The sequence below is a fragment of the Vulpes vulpes genome, chromosome 7 (genome assembly GCF_048418805.1).
Source record: "Vulpes vulpes isolate BD-2025 chromosome 7, VulVul3, whole genome shotgun sequence".
In the NCBI taxonomy this organism is placed as follows: Eukaryota; Metazoa; Chordata; class Mammalia; order Carnivora; family Canidae; genus Vulpes; species Vulpes vulpes.
In genome coordinates this window covers 110,183,691-110,201,881 of record NC_132786.1, presented here as the reverse complement: position 1 = coordinate 110,201,881, position 18,191 = coordinate 110,183,691, and the positions used below count along the sequence as shown (strand labels likewise).

The window sequence follows — 18,191 nt, the reverse complement described above, 5'->3', positions numbered from 1 at the left end:
ACATTTTGGCTATTATAAATAGTGCTGCAATGAACATGCAAGTGTTAACATCTCTTTGAGTACCTGCTGTCAATTCTTTTAGATATGTACTGGCATTGCTAGATCATATGGCAGTTCTGTGTTTAATTTTTGAGGAATTTATTTTATTTTTTTAAGATTTTATTTATTTATTCATGAGAGACATACACACACAGAGAGAGAGAGCAAGCCCCATGCAGGGAGCCCAACGTGGGACTCGATCCCAAGGTCTCCAGGATCACACCCTGGGCCGAAGGCAGGCGCCAAACCGCTGAGCCACCCAGGCGTCCCAATTTTTGAGGAATTTCTACAGTTTTCCATTGTAGCTGGACCAATTTACGTTTCCAACCACAGTGCACAAGAGTTCCTATTCTTTCACAACCTAACCAACACTTGTAATTTTTTTTTTTTTACATCGGTTATCCTAATTTGTGTGAAATGGTATCTCATTACGGCTTTAATTTGCATTTTCCTGATGGTTAGCGATGCTGAACATCTTTTCAGTCTTTTGCCCTTTTTTAAAAAAAAATCGAGTTGTAGGCGTTCTTCAGGTATTTTGGACGGCAATCCTTCAGCAGATAAGAGGGTTTGCAAATATTACCTCACGTTGTATAGGTGGCCCTTTTACCGCAGGTTGTCTCTGTTGCTGCGCAGACCACTGCCGGCGCCTTCTGGGGTTTGTAGTCCAGCAGGGGCTGAGGAGGGTGGAAGGCGAAGACTTTTTCTGCTTCGGTCTGGTTGAAACCAGATTTCTCCTGAGGGGAGTTGGAGGGAAGGACTCCTCGGCCCTCATGAGCGGGGAGAGACCATTAATACCAGGCGGGCTTGGGTCCTTCGACAGTTCCTCAGAGGTGGTTTCCGAGGAACACCAGCCTCCCGCCTCCGCTGCGGACGCAGGCCACGCCCCCCACGCCTGCGCGCCCCGCGTGTCAGCGCGCGGGGCGGGGCGGGGCTACCCGCGGGGGCGGGGCTCGTGCGGGAGGGGCGGGGCTCGCACGGGAGGGGGGCGGGGCGTGGGGGCGGGGCTCTTGCAGAGCCGCCGCGGAGCTGGGCGTCGGAGCTTCTCCGCGCACCGCCGCAGCAGTCCCGCGACCTGTTTTCCGAGCGGGAGGCGCAGGACACCCTGTTGATGGACCGGGCGGCGGTGGCGAGGATGGGCGCGGTGGCGAGCGCCAGTGTGTGCGTCCTGGTGGCGGGGGTGGTGCTGGCCCAGTACATATTCACCTTGAAGAGGAAGACAGGGCGGAAGACCAAAATCATCGAGATGGTGAGTGCAGGGCTCCGCGTGCCCGAGCGCTTGATGGGCCGCAGCGCGTTGCATCCGGCCTCACCTTCCCGGGCTGGCTCTGGCGGAAGGCTGAGAGCACCCTGGGGACCCGTTCACCCCGCGAGCGGCGACTCCGTGCACCGCCGACCTGGTCTGGACCCTCCACGGTGTCCCCCCTCTGTCCTTTGTTGCGTCTCCATTCGAAGCAGAAAGGCAGCAAATAGGTGATTAGGAAACAAGCCACCTCCTGCAGCAAAGCCCATTTCTCAAGAAATAAACGGAACGTTCTAGGCTAGGTTGCTGCCTGGTTCTGCAGCCAAACGGTTGTGACTAATCCAATTCGTACAGTTTGTTTCCGCACCCCGGGTAGAATGAGCTAGATTGTGAAAAGGTGTAACTTCTCAGTGCTCGAAAGGATGCCGGTTAACCCCGCTGGCGTTCAGAACAGTTTATTTTGTATTTGCATGTTATTTCTTCTTGTCTCAAACTGCCAGGAAGTATCTTTGTGTTCGTTTCCCACCCCCTCACCAAACGTCTTGCATAACAGTATTTTAGAAATTTATTTCCAATTTTATTGTATGAGCGTTTCAAGACTCTTAAGGTACATTATAAGCAAGCAATATTTGCTTCAAAGTTGGGCGGGGTTGTTTTTGGTTTTGGTTTGGTTTGGTTTTAGTTTGGTTTTGTTGCTGTTGTTGTTTTTATTAAAATCCACTAATAAAGACAAGTTACTCAGGAGTTGCATTCTAATGTGCTTACTGGAATGCATGATCTCATGTTTACTCCCAATAAAGTGCTACACGCATGAACACAGGGGTCAAATATTTATGAAAAGTAAGTTGACAGTCTACTACCATACTAAATAATAATCATTTTAGGTTGATATACTTAGAATACTCAGCCTCAGTTATGTTTTCGTTGATCAGAGATACTGCCCTCTTGGTTGCTGTTGGCCCTGGGTTGAATACAGAAATATGTTCCCATAACTAATAGTAAAAGAAATGTCAACTCCCATGTCTCATGTGCCAGTAATATTCCTAGGTTTTGTTTATTGCTAGAATTAAATTATTCTTGGGTTATTATTATTTTTTTCTCCACTTAGGTGGTAAAGCAGCAAATGTTTTTATCTCAGAAATTGTATTTTATGTTGCTGTCCTGCTTTGAGAACTTTTGCCTCAAACCAAGAATTTATATCCACATGTCCGGGAGGGGCGACAACTAATTGCCATGCCTTAGTATGCACGTAACCTGTGGATTGGTCTGTTATATCACTTTTTGAAACCAAGTAGAATTAAAAATCAATTATTTCATAAAATCCCACTGTGATACCATCCTAAAAAGTTTGTCATCTTTGTGAAGAATAATGAAAGCCCATCAGGCGGGATCCCTGGGTGGCGCAGCGGTTTGGCGCCTGCCTTTGGCCCAGGGCGCGATCCTGGAGACCCGGGATCGAATCCCACGTCGGGCTCCCAGTGCATGGGGCCTGCTTCTCCCTCTGCCTGTGTCTCTGCCTCTCTCTCTCTCTGTGTGACTATCATAAATAAATAAAAAATTAAAAAAAAAAAAAAAAAGAAAGCCCATCAGGCAGGCCAACTTTACTTATTTGTAGTATAGGAATCAGTCAATCTTTTCATATACATAAGTATACATAATGTTATATTAATTCAAATTGTGATATATGTGCAGCTGCCAGTAGCTTTTAAATGGAAAAACTGAAAGTTTTATGTATTTATTTTTTATTATTTTTTTAATATTTATTTCTTTATTTTAGAGAGTGGGGAGGGATAGAGGGAAAGGGAGAGAGAGTATTAAGCAGACTCCATACTGAACATAGAGCCCAGCTTGGGGCTAGATCTTATGACCCTGAGATCATAACCTGAGCTGAAACCAAAAGTCAGTGCTCAGCCGACTATGCCTCTCAAGCACCCTGACTTTTATGCTTTTAACTTGTAATTTTAATCGCCTATTTCTTCAAATGGGATAAACATTTGATTGGGAGTCTGAAGATTTGGGTTCAAATCCAGGTTTTATCTAATAACTCTGTGTTAGGGGCCGTGTTTTGCCCATCTCCCACTCCATCCTCCAAACCCCCACCTTAGAGAATCTCTACAAACCTGTGAATATCCAGTGGACATAGCTTAAACCCATCAAAAGTAATGGAACCAACAACAACTACCTAAGCAAGGTGGGCCTACTCCTACTGGCTAGGTAAACAAATGACTTCTGGTACTGGGCTTAGATTATGCACTGCTTTAAGAGTTTTTAGTTAAAAGACACAGAGGTGGGGATCCCTGGGTGGCTTGGCGGTTTGGTGCCTGCCTTTGGCCTGCGGCGTGATCCTGGAGTCCCGGGATCGGTCCCGCGTCGGGCTCCCAGCATGGAGCCTGCTTCTCCCTCCTCCTGTGTCTCTGCCTCTCTCTCTCTCTATGTCTATCATAAATAAATGAATAAATAAATCTTTAAAAAAAAAATACACAGAGGTATGGCTGGTGGGCTGTGCATGCTACAGCTGAAATGTCCTGTAGGACAGCAAGATAAATACACAGAGGAAGCCTGTCAGAAGACATGGCTTAGGATGTTTAGAGCTCAGGGACACCTGGGTGGCTCAGTCAGTTGGGTGATGAACTCTTGGTTTCTGCTCTAGTCATGTTCTCAGGGCTGTGGGATTGAGCTCCTAGCTGCTCAGTGGGAAGTCTGATTGAGATTCTCTCCCTATGCCCCTCCCCCTGGACATGTGCCCCCCCCCACATATTCCCCCATAAATAAATAAATCTTCTTTAAAAAGAGATATTTAGAGCTCAGAGATAAGCCATTTTTCATTGTCAATGTACTGCATTATTAAATTTTATTTTAGAAAAATTTTAACTTAATAACATAATTGAGCAAATAAGTACAGAGTCCCAACCAGTTTCTCCTATTACTAACATTTCACATTAGTATGGTACATTTGTTGAAATTAATTGAACAAATATTCATACATTTTTAAATATCCTTGCTTTGTTTTTACTTAGTGTCCTTCTCTGTCCTTGGGTTCCATCCAGAATGCCACATACATTTAGTCATCGTGTATCCTTATCTCATATTGGCTGTGACAGTTTCTTAGATTTTTCTTGCTTGTTGTATCTCTGGTACAGCAAGAAATAAATATTTGGTGTTTGCCCCAGGTTCCTGCCACACAGCTCCTAAAAAGCTTGGACTCTGGGAAATGTTAACAGTATCTTTTGTATGCTAATGAGGTGGACTGGTAGCTGGGGGCCCCAAGATAGCTTCATGATGGGGGCTGGTTACCATAAAGATCAAGGCCTCATTAGAGGATTAGAACTTTCAGCATCCCCCCCCCCCCCACTTCTGTGAACAAGGAAAAAACTGAAGTTCAAGCTGATCACCTGGTCAGTAATTCATTTGATCAATCTTACCTATATAACAGACCTCTATAAAGACCTCTAAAGGAGAGCTTCCAGGTTTGTGAAAACCTTAAGGTGTATTCTTGAGGCTGGTGTGTTCTAGAGAGGACGTGGAAGCTCTCTACGCCTTTTTCTATATCCTGCCCTGTGCTTCTCTTCCATTTGACTGTTCTGAATTATATTCTTTATATGAAACCTGTAAGTAAAACACTCTCCTGAGTTTTGTGAGTTATTCTTACAGATTATGGAACCTGAGGAGGAAGGTTGTGAGAATCCTCAAATTTACGACTGGTCCATCAGAAGTATGGATGACAACCTGGGACTTGTGTCTGGCATTGAAAGTGAGGACAGACTTGTGGACTGAGTCCTTACCTTGTGGGATCAGATACTAATTCTAAATAGTGTCAGAATTGTATTAGAGAATGGTTGGTGTGAGGTGTCAGAATTATGTATAAAAACAGTTAAGTGTAAAACATTTAGTAGTATCTGGCTCATAGTAACTGCTTATTAAATAGTAGTTGTAATTATTGTACCAAAACAGACTCTCAGCCAGTTTCATATCCTAGTCATTTTCCCCTGTGAACACTAGTAGGGCATAATTTTTAACCACTGGTATTATTTTCTCTCAACTGTCTCTCTCCTAAAGTCTTCGTCATAAAAACTACTCTCATTATTCCCAATAAGGATGGCTTGCAGTGTTTGTAAACTGGACCAAAAAGATCAAGATTGCCAAACGTGTATAGAAGTTGATACACATACAGTAGAATTTTGCACAAATGAAGCTAGTATTTGGGATAAATTGTATTTGGGAATGAATTTCTTCAACCTCTCCTGGATCTTGCAAATTTTAAGTCCTTCCTCATTGCTGTTGACCATCACTTATCACTTGTTATTCAATTTTATTAACTCACCATTCTAATCAGACATGCCTGCTCAGATAGGACCTGTTGCCTCTGTGGCTTTTAGTTACTCTTAGTAAAAAAGTTCTGGAACAAAGCTTGAGCACTTACTGCTAGTTTTCTGCCAGGCAGAAAAACCCACCCCAACACAAAATGTAGTCTTTGAAGAATGAGGTAGTAAGAGAGGGAAATGTTATCATATATGTCTTTCATGCAACTTTTTAATATTGAATGATACATGGTGAATTCAGTGTTTTTTACCTGGTTGATTTTTATCCATGGGCATTGCAGCTCTGGTGGCTCATGGGCAGTCCAGGCAGCTCAGTGGTTTAGCGCCGCCTGCAGCCTGGGGCATGATGCTGGGGACCTGGGATCAAGTCCCACGTCAGGCTCCCTGCATGGAGCCTGCTTCTCACTCTGCCTGTGTCTCTGCCTCTCTCTCTCTCTCTCTCTGTGTATTCTCATGAATAAATAAATAAAATCTTAAAAAAAAATACAGTAAGTCTATAATGTATTTAACAAAACCCACCAAACATCATAGGGCTAGCCTACCTTACATGTGCTCAGAACACTTTTGTGTACTTGTGTGTGTGCTCAGAACACTTATATTAGCTTACAGTTTGGCAAAATCATCTAACACAGAGCCAATTTTATGATGAAGTGTAGGATATCTAATATAATTTATTGAATATGGTACTGAAAGGGAAAATGGAATAGTTGTATGGTACAGAAAGGTTGTCAGTGTAATGGTTGTTTTTTGTTTTGTTTTGTTTTGTTTTGTTTTAAGATTTTACTTATTTATTCATGAAAGAGAGAGAGAGGCAGAGACACAGGCAGAGGGAGAAGCAGGCTCCCTGCAGGGAGCCCGATGTGGGACTCCTTCCCGGGGTCTCCAGGATCAGGCCCCAGGCTGAAGGCGGGGCTAAACTGCTGAACCACCTGGGCTGCCCCTGTGTAATGGTTGTTGATCCTCGTTATTGGGTGGTTGGCTGGGGAGCTAAGGCTGCTGCTGCCATTGCCCAGCATCAGGAAAGAATATTGTACAGTACATTGCTAGCCTAGGGAAGAATCAGAATTCAAAGTACAGTTTCTACTAAATGATGTCACTTTCTCACAATTGTAGAGTCAGAGAATTATAAGTCAAACTATCACAAGTTAGGGACATCTAATAAAATTTTAGGGAAATAGTAGGAACTATAATTTTTCCTCATAAAAGAAAAACCCGGTGCTTGAAACTAAATAAAACTAAGTGTTAGTGATTAAAAAATAACAGTGTACAAATTTAAGTACTAAATGTGGCTTCTAAAGAGGAGAATTTAAAAATATATGTGGTCAATCATCAGGGCATTAGGACAGCACCCATGAAACTCCTTTCAATTTTCTGGGTATATGATGCAGTCACTTTCAAAAATGAAATTATTTTATTTTTTAATTTTTGTTTTTTTAAACTTTTTTTTTCTTAAAGATTTTAAGACATGAGAGACACACACAGAGAGAAAGAGGCAGAGAGCAGAGACATAGGCAGAGGGAAAAGCAGGCTCCATGCAGGGAGCCCCATGCGGGACTCGATCCCGGGACTCCGGTATCACACCCTGGGCTGAAGGCCGGTGCTAAACTGCTGAGCCACCCAGGGATCCCAAAAAAAGGAAATTATTTTAAAGTAAAAGCATTCCTAATGTGTATGTATGTATGTTTATTGACACATATGCTGTTTATAAGAATTTGTCTTATTCTTTCTGGATTATATTAGGAGAAATCTTGGAAGAGTTTTTAAATTTATGAATGAATGCTAGCTTTCCTGTCTTACTGTTATCAGACACAGAACTTCTCTCCTGCTCTAAGAATCTCAGTTTTCCTTTAGTCATCATTCAGTCGAAAAGTGGGTTTTATTTGTTTTTATTAAATTTTGTGTTTGGCTGTCCAAATCTACATTTATTTCTCAGTCCAGTAACTTAGAATTTATTGTTCTGTTGTATTAATTCCAGAAACTAATCCAGAAAATTTATTTAGTGTCTTTTAGGACGGAAAATGTAACGCCTCTAATATATTGATAATACGGGCACCTGGGTGGCTTAGTTGGTTGGGCATCTGCCTTCGACTCAGGTCATGATCCCAGGGACCTAGGATTGAGCCCATTTTGGGCTCCCTGCTTGGTGGGGAGCCTGCTTCTTCCTCTCCCTGTTCTCCCCCTGCTTGTGCTTGCTTTCTCTCTCTGTCAAATAAATAAATAAAATCTTTAAAGAATATATATTGATAACAAATTGATCAGCTTTTCCAATGATCAAAATCCCATATGTTTAATTTGTGCTTTTGAAGTTGTTTTAGAAAGGTGAATATATGTACACACACATATTTTAATTCAAGGTATTAAAAGATTGAAATGACTTTTAAATTTAAGGCTCATCTATATATGTCACTCTTCTGTTTGCTGTTAAACTAAGTTGAAAATAGATCTTTCCCTGGGGAGTTTAGAAAGTTAAATTACATTCTTGGAAGATAATTACTTCATTTAGTTAGACTATTTAATAAACACAAAGGGCTGGCTGAGGAAAACAAACATTTCTAGCCTCACATATAGAACTAGAATTACATGGGACACCTGGATGGCTCATTGGTTGAGTGTCTGTCTCCAGCTCAGGGCATGATCCCAGGGTCCCGGGATCAAGTCTTGCATTGGGCTCTCGCAGGAGCCTGCATCTCCCTCTGCCTGTGTCTCTGCTTCTCTCTCTGTGTCTCTCTTAAATAAATAAGGTTTAAAAAAAAAAGCTAGAATTACAATCTTTAAGCCAGAGAAAGATTAAAGGTTTTATTATGAAAAATGGAGTTAAACTTGATTTCTGTGATCTCTTCTAAAGATGTGATTTAGTATGTGGAGTGACATGATGCAAGGGATGTAAATAGAACACAACTTCTTCTTTTAAAGATTTTATTTATTTATTCATGAGAGACACAGAGAGAAAGAGAGACAGAGACACAGGCAGAGGGAGAAGCAGGCTACATGCAGGGAGCCCAACATGGGACTCGATCCTGGGTCTCCAGGATCACACCTCAGGCTGCAGGCGGCACTAAGCTGCTGCGCCACCAGGGCCGCCCTAGAACACAACTTTATTTCTCTTTCTTGTGGCCCCTTTCAGATTTATTCAGTAGTGGTAATCTTTCTTGCCCGCTGGTGAAAACTCTGGTAGGCCTGTGACCTGTTGCTCATTCTCAGGTAAAAGACAGTCTATTATAATCACAAGAAGTCAGTCTCATTTCTGTAAATACCAGTGTCTAGTCCTGTATTATGCATGAATTCCATATTAATTCTGTGGTGAGACTTCTAGATGGATATTAGTACCCACCAGGATTTTTAGCTCTCCTCCCCTTCTTGTATTTGGCCAAGCTTTGCTATTCTGGCTGGAGAGGATATGGCCACTCTGGGCCAGTGTAATTATGAACAGGTGCATAGTTGTCCATAGTCTCTCCTGTTGGAGCAAACCCTGCAGAATCATGTTGATATGGAGATGACACAGTATCAAAGCAGCCTGGAAATATTGAGCCAGCACGTAGAGGACAGCTGCTCTGGAGAGTCATCTGGACCCATACTGGATGTTGTGTGAATGAAAAACTTTTTTTGTGTGTTAAAAGACTGAGATTTTTCTGCGGTTTTTGCCCCACAATTTATCCTAACACAGACTTCTTTACTACTCCAAAGCTATGGCTTACTGCAGGTGGCTCCTCCCCTCCCTAGCTCTCTGGAAGGGAAGAGGAGAAGTAGTCAAGCTCTCTCTTTCCCAACTGCTTCTCTTTCCTCTACTAGCCATTGCTTCAGATTTTTGGGTTAATATGGTAGAGGAAGGATTTCTTTTGCTGAGGAAGTACCAAAATGAGAGGATTTTTTAAAGGTTTATTTATTTTAGAGAGAGCGTGCGAGTGAGAGAGCGTAATTGGGCGGGGGGGGGGGGGGGGGGGCGGAGAGGGAGAGAGACAATCTCCAGCCAACTCCTCATTGAGCACAGAGCCGGACATAGGGCTCCATCCCAGGACCCTGAGATAATGACCTGAGCTGAAACTAAGAGTCTGACGCTTAACCTCTTTGGGGAGAGAGAACATGTGCATAGATGTGTTGGGGGGCTAGGCAGAGGGAAAGGGAGAGAGTCTTAAGCAGACTCCACCCTGAATGAGGAGCCCTAGGAGAGGCTTGATCTCCAGCCCCCTGAGATTATGACCTGATAATAAGCAAGAGTCAGATGCTTAACCAACTGTGCCACTCAGGCACCCCAAAATGAGAGTTCTTATTTGACTGGTTAGGTTTGTACTCTCTGGGCCTGCAAGGAATTTAAAGTTGACTTTGTCTTCTTTCACTGTATCCCCATAATATGGGCAGTTAAATTTTTTTGCCACCCCAGTCCACCTCAGCCTGATTTTATTTATTTTATTTCATTTCATTTCATTTTATTTTATTATTCTATTCTATTTTTCTATTCTATTCTATCCTATTCTATTTTATTCTATTATTTATTTTCAGTGATCCACTCCATACGGGCTCTTGCCTTTGTGAAGTCCTTCGTCTCAGGTGGCTCTTATGTTCTAGACAGAAATAAGTTTCTGGCTCGTTCCCTCCTGTGTGGGAACATTCGCTTACCCCTGGCTCTGAAAACTCTAGGAGTATAGGCAGTTACAGCAAAGCTGCTTTTAAAAATTTTCAACTTTATAGAGTTCTGACAAAATTATAAAATATTTAAAGTGTACATTGTGATTGGATATACATATGCACTGTGAAAGGATGCCCCCATCTAATTAATAAACCCATCACCTTACATATTTATCTTTGTATGCTTGTGAGAACACTTAAAAACATTTAAGTTCTACTCTCGGCAAACTTCAATTATACAATACAGTGTTCTCACCTATAAAATGGTGGAACAACTTCATGAATTTGCATGTTGTCCTTGTACAGGGACCATGCTAATTTTCTTACTATTCCAATTTTAGTGTATGTGCTGCCGGTGGAGCATAGCAGACCCACTTCTGTCCCGCTGAATATCTTTTATAGCTTGGGTCAGGCCTCAGTCTTCTGCAGAAAACACATTTCAAGTTCTCCAGGTGACCTCATGAAAGGGCCCTCTTACTTGGTGAGAAGGTAGCGCTCCACTGTACCCATTCCCTTAGGGAGGCAGAGGGCACAGCAGCAGCTCTTCCAGTCTCCCTCTTCACTCATTTCACTCTTTTGTATTCCTTAGGTGGGTAAGGACCCAGGATTCATGGAGCCAATTCTCTCCATTTTCCTTTCCTCATCTTGGTAGGATACTCACCCCTGAACTGAATTGAAACGGGAATATTCCTATTTTTTTTTAAGATTTTATTTATTTATTCATGAGAGACACACACACACACACACAGAGGCAGAGACACAGGCAGAGGGAGAAGCAGGCTCCTTGCAGAGAGCCTGACCTGGTACTCGGAGCCTGACCTGGTACTCGGAGCCTGACCTGGTACTCGATCCCCAGTCTCCAGGATCAGGTCCTGGGCTGAAGGTGGCACTAAACCACTGAGTCACCCGGGCTGCCCGGAAGATTCCTAATTTAATGTCTACTACATAAATTCAACATTCTATGGATTTTTTAAAGATATAAATCATTGTTATGAGCCAAATTGTGACCCCTTAAAGGTTTTTCTAGCTGGACTGAGAATCTATTAAAAAAATCAACTGACAGATTAACAGAAGAAAATCAAATTTAATAGCATACGTATGGGTCATCCACACAGATGTGGAAATTCCACAGACAGGCAAAAGAAGGTGTACATGTCATTCTGAACTAAGGAGAAGGACCTGAGGGATCCTAGAAGGACCTGAGGGATCCCTAGAAGGACCTAGGGATCGAGGACCAGAGAGGAAAGGAACGGTTAGCAGGGCACTAAGAAGAGCAGATGTTTGCCCTGACGTGCAGATGGGTCACTCAGGTAAAATTTTTTTTTTTTTTAATTTTTTTATTTATTTATGATAGTCACAGAGAGAGAGAGAGAGGCAGAGACACAGGCGGAGGGAGAAGCAGGCTCCATGCACCGGGAGCCTGATGTGGGATTCGATCCCGGGTCTCCAGGATCGCGCCCTGGGCCAAAGGCAGGCGCCAAACCGCTGCGCCACCCAGGGATCCCATAATTTTTTTTTTAATTTTTATTTATTTATGATAGTCACAGAGAGATAGAGAGAGGCAGAGACACAGGCAGAGGGAGAAGCAGGCTCCATGCACTGGGAGCCCGACGTGGGATTCGATCCTGGGTCTCCAGGATCGCGCCCTGGGCCAAAGGCAGGCGCCAAACCGCTGCGCCACCCAGGGATCACACTCAGGTAAAATTTATCTCTCCTTATTCTGGGAAAGAACCTCAATTTAGAGTTCTTCTAAGTAGTTAAAGGATGAACAAATGTTTCTCTTGAGCCCACAGGGTCTTAATTGCCTTCAGCTCAAAATAATCTTCATGCCTGGGAGGTGCATCTTGGGGTGGCCTGACCTTGGCCCCTACAGGCTTTCGAATGATAAGCAACCATTCCTGTCTAGTGAGCCTCAGCCTGTGTGTTCTGTGTCCTCCTTGACCAGTCCAGCCATTCCTGTGGACCCTGGGATCATGACAGCAGCAGAAGGCAGATGCTTACCTGACCGAGCCACCCAGGTGCCCCCATTTCTAATTTAAACACATCTCCACTATTTATGGGTTCCTTATAAACACCAACAATTATTCCTTACAAGCCGATGCTGTTTTTGAAACTTGAGTGAGTTTTCCTTCCTGGAGATAAACTTCTAACAAAAACTCCTTCCTTTCTTCTATTTTAAGATAACATCAAATGTTCTCTGGGTACTATACTGAGTAAGTGGAAAGCCCACTATTGAGTCTATATTTAGAAAAAGGAGAGGGCGGAGAACCAAGATTTAAACAACTGCTTTAGTGGCTCACTGCTATTATGCAGGCTTTTAAAAATATCTGTGTATTCCAACTTTAATTTATATCAGTACTCAGATTTATGACCTTTTAGGACTGGGTTTTTAATTCATCATTTGTTTTGTGAAGCATATTCCCCAAACTCCTGTGGCATTTCCTGATGATTTTTCATAAAGCAGCAATTTATATACTATCTTGTACTGTTCACTGTTGTGTGTGTTCTTTAAGGGCCTAGATTGGTACATATTTCTTTTTTAAGATTGTATTTATTTGTTTATTTGAGAGAGAGCACGTGCACACACTTGCGCACATGGGGGTGAGGGGCAGAGGGAGAAGAAACAGGCTCCCTGCTGTGGTGGGGCTGTATCCGGAGGACCCCAGGACATGACCTAAGGCAGACATTTAACATACTGAGCCACCCAGGCACCCCCTTTTATTGTCTCTTTTATTAGTTGCACCTGACTAAGAGAAATAGCGACCTAAAATCAATATAACCAATGAACATTTTTCTAATAAGAGGTCCAAAAAATAGGCAGTTGCTGGTATTAATTAGGGGGTACAAGGATATCAAGACAGAGGTCTTTGAAATTCTGTTGGCATTTCTCATGGTCACAAGATAGCTGTTGCAGTTCTGGCCAACCTTCCATCTTCCAGGGAGGAGGATACTCCATTCAATAAAGCAGAATTTTCTCCTTACGTGTCATTGGAGAGAACAGTGTCATATAGCCACCCTAACTGAAGCTGAGGAATTTTTTTTTTGGCTGAGCAAATGGCCACCCTCCAACAAAACTGAGATTCTATTAGTAGAAAAGAAAGGGAGGAATTAGGTAATAAGCAGTCTACTATGTTATAATACCATAGTCCCTATTCCTTTCCCATATCATTTGCCATTCAGTAAATTGATTTAATATTTGATAAAATAAAAACCAGATATATATAATCTGGTATTACTGGTGGTCACATGGCTGGTACAAAAATAGAGTATTCCAACTGTTACAAGTCCTTGGTAATACAGCAGTAAAGAATACAGACTTGGAATAGCTTTGCCCTTCTGTCCACCCCAAGTGTAAAGATTTATTTATTCACACCTGAAATACCTAGGTCTTGAATAGTTCTTGAGACATCCCCATTGCCTTCATACAATGCTAATGAGATTTAAAAGCTAGTCTCCCAATTATGTGTCACAACTACCTAAAAACTAGAGTCCTGATGATATGAAATGTTGAGATTTGGAGAGAATGGTCAAGAAAGAATTTTTGAGGCTTCTTCAGTGCAAAAAGGTGGTTTTACGAAAGCACAGGGACAAAACCCATGTGCAGAAAGAACACTGGGATTGTGAGGAGTGACTGATTATATACTTTCATATTGGAGGGGAGTTAGGGAATAGCCAAAGTCTTTAAGGAATTTGAAAGCAAGGTTTCTAGGACTTTGAGGGGCTAGCTGTTGTTAGGAAAAGATTATTTACCACTGTCCTAAAACCTTAGTCATGAGATCCTTCAAATGTATATCAGTGGGCCATATACTTCAAGGATGATTGCTAATATGTATTTTGGGGCCATAGGGGTAGAGATAAAGGAAGTTTCCATAGAGGATTTTCATATGTTAAAGTACGCGTACAGGATCCTGGAGATTGGGCTAACACCAAGCTAAGGTTGTCTTTTGCCTTTAGCAAAGTAAGAACATTGAGGCAGTTGAGTTCGTGGAAGAAGATCACCCTGCCTGTCCCAAGTACTTATCAATGGGCTGTAAGTTATAAGGAAGTTTATTTTTTTTCTTTTGCCTTTGTTCTCCACATTATTAACAGTACTTCTATAATAAATGAATATAAATGTTGTGAGAGATCGCAAGGAAAGCTATGTGAAATTCAACGGAGAGTACACTGGGTAATGATTCATGGCTTTGGTGTTTGAAAGGTAACAATCATGATTGATCAGTCTAAATAGAATATATTGTAAAATAAGGGGAATATATTAAACTCTTAACATTGCCAAAACTATATTCAAGATCATCTTGAATTTGCAAGTATGATGATATTTGTATCAGGCATATGACTTTGTCTTTGTAAATCACGTGTCATGTTTCCTGTGTATTATCCTCATGCAACAAGTTTAACTACATTTTCAGCTTCAACAAGTGTGAGCTCTTATCTAGTGAGCTGTTTTCACATTAGCCAGAATTCTTCCTGAAACAGTTCTTTTTACAAAATTTTTTCCTTAAGCTTTTTGTTGTGAGTTCATTTACACAACAGATGGAGCTACTCCTGAACCAGATACTATATTACTTGTTTGGTTTTGTTTTTAATTAAGCTCGAGGCTCATGGGACTTGAACTCAGGACCCTGAGATCAAGAATCAAATGCTATACCAACTGAACCAGCCAGGGGCCCAATACTATATTTTAAATGTATCCAAGGAGTCTCTTTTCTAGATAAAAACCATCATATCCTTAGACCCTTTTATGTTAAGCCCTCCAGGTGATTCCAATGAATGCTAAAGTTTGAGAACTATAGGAGAATTCAAATTTTGGGGTAGCCTTGGTGGCTCAGCAGTTTAGCGCCGCCTTCAGCCCAAGGTGTGCCTGGAGACCCAGGATTGAGTCCCATGTCAGGCTCCCTGCATGGGGCCTGCTTTTCCCTCTGCCTGTGTCTCTGCTTCTCTCTCTCTCTCTGTCTCCCATGAATAAATAAATAAAATCTTAAAAAAAAAAAAAAAGTTTGCCCCCAGCAAAATGACAGAGTTTGCAAAATTTGTTTAAAAAAAAAAAAGTCCCCCTCCCCTCCCAAAAAAAAAATCCAATAATGGGCAACTGGGTGGCTAACTCAGTTAAGCATCTGCCTTCAGTTCAGGTCATGATCTCAGGATCCTGGGATGGAGCCCCATGTCAGGCTCCCTGCTCAGTGGAGGGGTCTGCTTCTCCCTCTCCCTCTGACCTTTACTCTCATTCGTGTTCTCTCTCTCTTGCTCTGCTCTCTCCCTCTCTCAAATCAATAAATAGAATATTTTTTTAAAAATCGAGTATCAAAAAAAATAAATAAAAAATCGAGTTTAATTGCTCACAAATAGTCAGAATTGGGGGCTGCCAAACACTGTGTGGAGAGGGAAATCTGAGTGATAAGGATATAGAAAAATGGGCACTTGTGTTTATTCTGTTGAAGGCGGTATATATATCAGTTAAATAAATTATACTGCGGTGCATTTGTGTAATATTATGCAGCTTTAAAAACAAGAAAGTTGGTTAAGTGTCTGACTTCAGCTCATGCCATTGATATAGGAAAGACATTAAGGTTCAAAGCTGTCAGCCAAGAGAGAATTCTTGAGACATTTTTGGTACAAAAAGGTGGTTTTATTAAAGCACGGGGATAGGACCCCGTGGGCAAAAAGAGCTGCACAGGGGTCATGAGGAGTGGCCCATTAGATGCTTTCAAGTTGAAAGGGGTTAGGGGTAGCTTAAGTCTCTAAGGAATTTTGGAAGCAAGGTTCCAGGACCTTGAGGGGGCTAGCTGTTGTTGGGAAAGGTCATTTATTACTGTCTAATGATACCTGAGTCATGAGACCCTTCAGATGTATACCGGTGGGTCATATGCTTAGAGAATGACTACCAACATATATCTTGGCGGGGGGGGGGGGGGGGTGGTAGTGTTAGAGATAAAGGAAGTTTCCAAAGGAATTTTTTTTTAAGATTTTTATTTATTCATTCTTGAGAGAAACAGAGAGAGAGAGGCAGAGACACAGGCAGAGGGAGAAGCAGGCTCCATGCAAGGAGCCCGACGTGGGACCTGATCCCGAATCTCCAGGATCACACCCTGGGCTGAAGGCAGCGCCAAACCCCAGGGTAGTACCACACTGCTGAGCCACCCAGGCTGCCCTCCAAAGGAATTTTTTATATGTTAAAGTAGACTTACGGGATCCTGGGGGTTGAGCTAAGATTGCCAGTTGCCCTTAGCAAAGTATTAACATCGAGGCATCTGAGTTCCTAGAGCAAAGTCACTCTGCCTGTTTCAAGGACTTGTCAGTGAGCCGAAGGTAGTAAGGAAATTTAATTATTTTCCCTCTGCCTTTGTTTTCCCACATCAGTGATCTCAGGGTCCTGGGACTGAGTGCTCCTTCTGGCTCCCCACTCTGTGAGGAGTCTGCTTGTCCTTCTCCTCCCCCTGCTTGTGCTTGTGTGAGTTCTCTCTCTCAAAAAATCAAATTTTGAAATTAAAAAAATATATATATAAATGTATGTAAATCTGTATGAATTAGCATTTTAAAAAGTTCAAAAGACTGTGGTAACTAGGGGGGGAAAGCACATTGTAGAACAGTTATGGCTCTAAGAGACAGATACACATGTCTGTGCTTGTATGTCATTGGAAAATCTTAAAAAACTGCACGTAGAAGTGTAGTTGTTACTAGTAATGGGAGGATGAGATTAGGGAAGAGGAGACCTGTGCTCTTTTATCCTTTAATGTTGTACACTGTTTGAAATAGCATGGCACATATATCTTTTTTAAAGAATTGAAAGCAACATTTTTAAAAGTGTTTTGGGACCACATTGTAGAAACATCTGTATTATCAGTAGTGAGGTGTCCATAGTTAGCTTGCTGAAGAGCCATTGAGAGTGTGATACTCATTTTTTAAAAGTGGTAAGATCTGGAATACATTGTAATTGCTCAATCTTGTAGCTGAAGTACACTAACTTAGCATAACTAGAATCAAGAGTCAAGGAGTGAGAGGAAAAAATCTTTTTCCCTCTACTTTTCTAAGTTCTGTGCTGGGGACCCTTTAACAGAGTTAACAAGAGAACAAGTAAGTTTTATTAACACGTATACATGACAGATACCTTGGGAAAAGTGAGGTGGGTTAAAATTACACCATCTACAGCTAAGCACAAAAAGAAGGGCATGAAAAAAAAAAAAAAGAAGGGCATGGAAGAGGCCTGTTGTTGGGTGGGAGGAGGAAAAGATGGTAAACAGAATAAAAGTTGATAATGTGGATTTCAGTGCGCTCTGTCCATTGATTTGAGTTCGTGGCGCTTTCTTCATCTTTTGCTTCCTTCTCTTTTGGTAGAGAGATGGAGACACACGTAGAAATGGAGATTTCCTTTGTAAGTGTAAATTTCCCTTGCAAAAGGGAACTTCTCTTTTCAGAACTTCTCCTGTGTCTACTGTTTCTCTGAAATAATCAGCTCAAAATAATCCTCATGCCAAAGAGGCATATGTTGGCGTGGCATTCTCTCACTCTGGAGCAGGAATTGAAATAAGCCTGGATTAAAGAGAATGAAGCCCTAGACTACTATAGGAGCAGGAGAAAGAAGAGGACGAACATTGACGGATGGCAGAGGTGAAATCTGTAGGCTTTGGAAAGAAACAGGATTTGTAATCCCAGAATATACCATCTTCTTTTTTTCTTTAGCTAGAGATGGCATTTAAGATAATAGCTTAGCCCATTTCAGAGAGCAACTTCGTTTCCCTGGGTATCTCCCGTGTATTTAAGAGGTATGCGTGTTTTTAAATTTGTGCTTGTTTTTCTCCTATTAATGTCTTTAATTATAGGAGAGTTTTGGTCAAGAACCTAGAAGGATAGAGGAAAAATTGTTTTTTCTCCCCTACAGATTTTATAATTTTTGCAAAGTGTCTTGGATTATCCTTAGTTCATCATAGCAGTTTCAATGTTCCCTACAGTTTATGTTAAATCATTTCTATGTA

General features: G+C 41.9%; 1 protein-coding gene and 1 non-coding gene across 3 annotated transcripts in view; one reads left to right on the top strand and one right to left on the bottom strand.

Annotated features, from left to right (window-relative positions):
• The first annotated feature begins 1,047 nt into the window (after positions 1-1,047).
• Positions 1,048-18,191, top strand: part of NT5C3A (5'-nucleotidase, cytosolic IIIA) — a 54,966-nt gene continuing 37,822 nt past the window's right edge. The window contains exon 1 of one of the 2 annotated variants that reach the window (XM_026019092.2): positions 1,048-1,285. In XM_026019092.2, the coding sequence (XP_025874877.1) occupies positions 1,148-1,285 (138 nt within the window). In that variant the 5' untranslated portion in view covers positions 1,048-1,147. The remainder of the gene's footprint in view (positions 1,286-18,191) is intronic. The other variant, XM_026019094.2, reaches the window with a different exon arrangement.
• LOC112935428 (U6 spliceosomal RNA) lies at positions 10,482-10,585 on the bottom strand. The gene has a single exon (XR_003238172.2). It is a non-coding gene; the product is annotated as a U6 spliceosomal RNA (small nuclear RNA).